Source organism: Odontomachus brunneus, unplaced genomic scaffold, assembly GCF_010583005.1.
Source record: "Odontomachus brunneus isolate Ranch 3 - 2012 unplaced genomic scaffold, Obru_v1 Obru_scaffold_072, whole genome shotgun sequence".
Classification (NCBI taxonomy): domain Eukaryota; kingdom Metazoa; phylum Arthropoda; class Insecta; order Hymenoptera; family Formicidae; genus Odontomachus; species Odontomachus brunneus.
In genome coordinates, this window is record NW_022639522.1 from 12,054 (window position 1) to 17,992 (window position 5,939).

At 32.2% G+C, this 5,939-nt stretch overlaps 3 protein-coding genes across 7 annotated transcripts in view; 1 reads left to right on the forward strand and 2 right to left on the reverse strand.

The window, feature by feature from the left end:
* LOC116846930 (enoyl-CoA delta isomerase 1, mitochondrial-like) overlaps positions 1-3,021 on the reverse strand; it is a 4,286-nt gene extending 1,265 nt beyond the window's left edge. The window contains exons 1-4 of one of the 3 annotated variants that reach the window (XM_032821338.1): positions 2,935-3,021; positions 1,762-1,840; positions 1,537-1,670; positions 411-682 (exon numbers count right to left, since the gene is read on the reverse strand). In XM_032821338.1, coding sequence (XP_032677229.1) covers positions 411-682; positions 1,537-1,636 — 372 coding nt within the window. In that variant the 5' untranslated portion in view covers positions 1,637-1,670; positions 1,762-1,840; positions 2,935-3,021. The other 2 variants (XM_032821337.1, XM_032821335.1) reach the window with 2 other exon arrangements.
* The window catches only part of LOC116846926 (dynein regulatory complex subunit 3-like), a 9,207-nt gene continuing 6,189 nt past the window's right edge, over positions 2,922-5,939 (forward strand). The window contains exon 1 of one of the 3 annotated variants that reach the window (XM_032821320.1): positions 2,922-3,069. Coding sequence is in view for 1 of the 3 variants with exons in the window: in XM_032821321.1 (XP_032677212.1) it covers positions 3,118-3,145 (28 nt within the window). In the remaining 2 variants the exon portion in view is untranslated. Of the gene's footprint in view, positions 3,070-3,102; positions 3,146-5,939 lie in introns of those variants that run through there. The other 2 variants (XM_032821324.1, XM_032821321.1) reach the window with 2 other exon arrangements.
* LOC116846928 (enoyl-CoA delta isomerase 1, mitochondrial-like) overlaps positions 5,120-5,939 on the reverse strand; it is an 11,909-nt gene continuing 11,089 nt past the window's right edge. The window contains exon 7 of the mRNA XM_032821328.1: positions 5,120-5,720. The gene's annotated coding sequence lies outside the window, so the exon portion shown is untranslated. The remainder of the gene's footprint in view (positions 5,721-5,939) is intronic.

The following is a 5,939-nucleotide window of genomic DNA, read 5'->3' on the forward strand; positions in this document are numbered from 1 at the left end:
ATATATATATATATATATATATATATATATATATATATATATAGAGAGAGAGAGAGAGAGAGAGAGAGAAAGAGAATAATATTAAAAATATATACATATATCGTATAAGTATGTAGCACTAGATATTCATTGCGTTATTTATATAAAAATACTTACAATATGTTGTTAATATTCTTTTACTTTTATATAACTTCTTCATATTTTATATAACTTCTTATAATATATAACACAATGACGTATATACTGTTAGCAGCCATATTGGATTCTAACATTCCTGGACATTTCTGATTGGCTATTATTTTGGACAACTGCGCATCCACGGGACTGGTATACCTTTATATTTACATCATGCATGCAAATATATTGCATTGCAAATATATTGCATTTAGTGCATTGAAAAGAATCTATACATTAATAGCGGTTGCGATCGGAATTTCTATACTGTAAAGAGTCAACCAAGCGTCCTGCAGGCTACGCCAAAACTCAGCTATAAATTTTCTTTTATTGATATCGTAACCCATCTTGAGGTCTCCTCCCGCCGAAAACACGTTCAACGACGATGTAAGTATAATGCCTTTGCTGCCATTATTCCGAGCGTTCAATAAAGATGTCTTTAGTTCATTACACATTTGAACGTCCCATACGTTAACTGGTGCATTTGCTAAGGATATGACATCAATCCCTGTAAGAAAACTACCGAGTTCAGTAAAATTAAATTATAAAAAGGTTGTTAGTGTACGTATGTATAATCATTTCTTTTAGCAGAAAAAGAGCAACACTTTTTTTTAATAACTTCTGCAATACAAATTTGTTTCTCAGTAATACTTAAGAATTCAATTTTACTATTGGATACCAGATGCGTCTTTTTTTGCTATTCACTATATATGTCGGAATAAGGGTGGAGTCCCATGGTATGTATTTTCTGCATACCGCGTAAACGCGTAACCAATAAATTGCGACGTATAGTATTTCTGTTGGAACTTCTAAAAGAATAGAAATGTGATTGGTTACACGGTTACGCGCTACGCAAAAATACGTACCATGGGACTTCACCCTAAAGCCCGTATCAGACTACCGACGCCGACTACGACTGCCGACTCTCAATGTCGGCGCCTCACTGTGATTGGTCCATTGAGAGTCGGCAGTCGTAGTCGGCAGTCGGGTCGGCCTGTGCAGTCGGTAATCTGATACGGGCTTAAGAGTACAGTCCGTTGGCACAGAGTTTTCGCGTAATGCGCATTGCGTAGGCTGCGTTCGGAAATATCACTCTCTCGTGTGTTTTCGTGATTTTAGTTGGAAAGTAGTGGCAGTACCGTGTGCCTTCGTGTGTCGAATGTTTCCGAACGCTTTCCAGTGTAACTTTTAGTGGTTTGTTCTTTTCAGATTCATCTTTTCTCACTCTAATTTATTGCACTAATTCAGCAGTGCAGCTGAAAAGAACAGACCATATAACGTAGGTAACTAGTAATTCATCAGCTTATACCGATGTGCCATGGGAGACCGCACCCTTAGCGAAAAATAGAAAAACATCATTACCTGTATTATTATCTCGTGTGGTTTTGATAAGTTGCATATCGGTCGTGTAAAATCGCTTGAGACACACTCGCCTCGCAACGATTGTTCTTAAAATATTCATTATTAGAAAATTTATATTTTTTTTTAGCAAGAATCTAGAATGATTGTTTGAAAGAATTTTCGTTAGTAGTTTTACGGAATTAATGCTTGTAAATTGAAGAGATATACGAATAATTATTTACTTACTGGAGCTACTTCGTCGATGAGCTTGATACGTCAAGGCTAATATCCTGAGTAGTCTTTAAACAGTTTTAGCCGGCAATCACTGTTTATTAAAAAGTTATAAATAAAAGAAGTTCGAGAAACGTAAGAATTAACTCACTTTCCAGTAAACACCAAATAACATCGATGTGTGTTACAATTTCCCACTCGACAATATAACTTTATATGGCTGAATTCCCACTATTTATATAGCTGACTTCCCTTAGCGCGTCATCCGTAGTCACGAGTTAAATCAATAAAATCGTCTCATTTTATTGCATAACTTTACAATGCGCTTCTCAGATAACGCATCGCTTATTGCTCGACATTTTAAACAAAAAATTTATGGTCCATATTTTTAACTCATTTTTATCGAAAAGTATCTTAAATATGGCTTCTGAGCCAATCAGGTGGCTTTTAAGCCACTTTTAGAGGCACTTTTATCGATAAAAGTGAGTTGAGAATATGGACCAAAGTATGTGTGTCTTGTATAAGGGTACTATTTCACGTGTCGTACGACAAGCTTTTCGGATACGTTTATTGGTTGGCGAATAGAGTATTTCTAGGTTCTCTGTTCGTCAACCAATGAACGTATCCAAAAAGCTTTTCGTACGACACGTGAAATATCAGCCTAAGAGCTGCGCATTCCATTCGTAATGACGCAAAGTCTAGTAATGATGTAAAAATATTCGTAAATTCAAAATTACTATCTAAATGATATTGTGCTAAGTTCCAATTATTAGTAAAAAAACAATTAATGTATTCTAACGATTCAGTTTAGATTTTGTATTATTTTTTGTTTGTTATATCATGTCCCGCTGTACTGCTTGACATAGAAAATAATTATTTTTCAAATTCTTTTACACTACTTAGAAAATATCACAATTAACAACTGTATAATACAATATGCGGAAAATACATGCCATGGAACTCTATCCTGGGACTCCAACCTGAGACTCTATCCTCAGAATCACATTATTCTTCAGTTTCCGTTGCGTCACGATGCGATACGTGACTAAGTGCGAACTCAGTCATATAATAAACGCATTATATATATTATTTGAGTAGAAAATTGTAACATTGATGTTATGTTATTGTTACTTGATGTTTACTGGATTACACGGAAACAGCACGTGAACAGAAATTTTTTAGACTCACTTTTGTCGGAAAGTATGCTGCTTATATTACGGTTACTTTAAAAGATTAACTGAGAAACGACATTGGTTGTCGAGATATACGGTTGAAATATTACAACACGTATACATTAGAAATTTCAAAGAGAATTTATCTCAGGTAATAATTTCCAGTTTTTATACATATGATTGCGAAACTAGACCTACTATGTTGGCACAGTTCTACAATAATAATGGTAAGCAGACAAAATCCATAAAAAAAGAGGGGACAGCGTTGGCAACGTTCAAAAGTTCCTAAGATCCATAAATTCATTTCTTAAGATTAATATCATTATCGGACGGATAAGTGTACAGAGGTGTAGAGTTGTGACAGGTTATATCTCACGGTGTCAAAAGTAACTCTGGTAGTACATGTTGGTTTTATACCCAGCGAGAAAAGTTACGTCGATTCGACGTCTACTAGACATCTATATGAAACGTCTATTTACCATCTACGTCTAATCTAGATTAAGATCTATATCGGCCTAAAAACGGTCCACATTTAGATGTCTAATAGACCGTCATTTCGACGTCTTTTCGACGTCGATCAATAAGTCATTTCTTACTAGATTGTTTCATAAAAATAACTAATTCCTAATTTTCTTTATATCTTATAAACTGGTAGAAATCGAAAATTGTCAAATACACGCTAAAACTTTCGCGAATCCTGCCTCGATAATTTCGAATTCGAAGTGGTCAACCCATCCCACACAGCAAAAGGAAATCTGTGAAATCTCCTAAAGATATCCTGCCGGGATATTGCAATTTCCTACAGATATCCCATAGAAGTCGTGGATATGTGAGGGATATTACTAGGATACACTAATGTCCGCAGTTACGAACACGTATAGATATCGCATATTGTAGTGAAATATATTTGTGTGATATTCCTGGGATCTCTGATTATTGTCGTATACAGGAAAACCCCGGAAGATATATCGCACGTATATTTTACAGATATATTAGTGATAATTATGGTAGATAGTCGGGATATATCTGGGAAAATATTTCTGATAATAATAATGACTAAATTTATACTTGGTGCTTCCCAATTGCTTAACACATCTTGACATATACGTACATAAAACCAGTTTATTGGTCACATATTATCTAAAATAACTTGTAAGATAATATACAACCAATAAACTGGTTTTGTGTAACACAGTATACGCAACTGGAAAGCACCCACTGATTACTTAATATGCATATCAATAAATATATAGTTAGTATAAAATATGTTTAGTAAGTCAATTTTATACCGATATACTAATTCATATGTATATTAAACAATCAATATAATGTAGACATTAGTATTATATCTGAAATTATACAAAATAGAATTACACAAAATACAATAATTATATATTATGGCAAATATTTTATCACAGTTTTAATATTTGTTTTATACAAATACTTTTATACTACTATTAAAATATAATTCTTGTGAACACTTTTAACCATATAGACTTATGGTTTAAGCGTAATAAAATAAATGTTTTTTATATAAAATAAGCAATATTTATATAATAATACACAAAAAATTATATGACACCTTACGCAATATTTCGCACCATTAATTGCAATTTAAAAAATACAATCCTTGTGAATACTTGTAACCATGTCAACTTTGAACGTAAGAAAATAAACGTCTTTTATATAAAATAAGTAATATCTAAATAATAATAAACAAAAAATTATATGGCATCTTATGCATCATTTTGCACCATTAATCGTAATGAAAAAAATACAGTCCTTGTGAACACATATAATTATGTCAATTTATAGTTTAAACGTAACAAAATAAATGTTTTTGATGTAAAATAAGCAATATCTATATAATAATAAACAAAAAGTTATGTAACATTTTATGCATTATTTTGCACCATGCATCGTAAACATAAAGGAACTTAGCAGCATACAATGTTAAGATGCATATTTAGTAGGCAAATAAACAGCGAACGAGTAGCGAGTGAACAGTAAATTTGTATGTGTATGCCGCACCGAATACAAATTAAACGTTTGTAGCATTCTAAAGGTGCATATATACTATGCGAAAAAATGGCTAACAACAACAAACGAACAGCGATTTTGCGAAGATTAGCAAACTAACAACGTAAACATGTTTTACATTTGTTATTCCTGCTTGGTCGCTTAGGATGTATCACTTTTTGCAAAATATCTGTTTACCTTTCATTCACCGTTTGTTCACTTGGTGTATATACATGCTTAAAATGCTACGAACGTTCTGTTCGCATTTTCTGTGACGTACACATTTGCGAATTCACTGTTCACTCGCTCTTTGTTTGTCTAATGTATATATACCCTGACATATAACATATCTGTTAGTAATAATTTCTCATTCAACAATGGGTGCTTTCCAATTGCATTAACATATTTTAACACACACGTACACAAAACCAGTTTATTGGTCACATATTATCTAAAATATCTTGTAAGATAATATGCAACCAATAAACTAGTTTTGTGTAATAGTGTACGCAACTGGAAAGCACCCAATGTAACTGTTGTATAACACACGCGTTATATAACACTTATATTGTTCAGTGAGGAATTATAACTAACAAATGTTTACTGATGAATTGCTATAAGTATTACATACACACGCACACACATATATAATACTTATATATTAATCAATTAATCTAATGTTAATTTATTCACGTCATATTATCCTCATGCAATGTAAGCTACAGTTCTGTTGGAGTCGTTTCCTTATTATTATTCGCAAGTAGTGCCACATTTTTAGTTTTTCTGAAAAAGGAAACATTTAAAATTATATAAATCACTAGTCTTTACACAAAACAACATTATTGTGTCAATGTATGGACAAGATCCTCATCGTGGACATCTTATTATTTATTTATATATTACTTATACATATACATATTCTGTATTAAATCTTTAAATATTCGTATTTAAAACTGATAACAATATATATATATATATATATATATATATATATATATATAT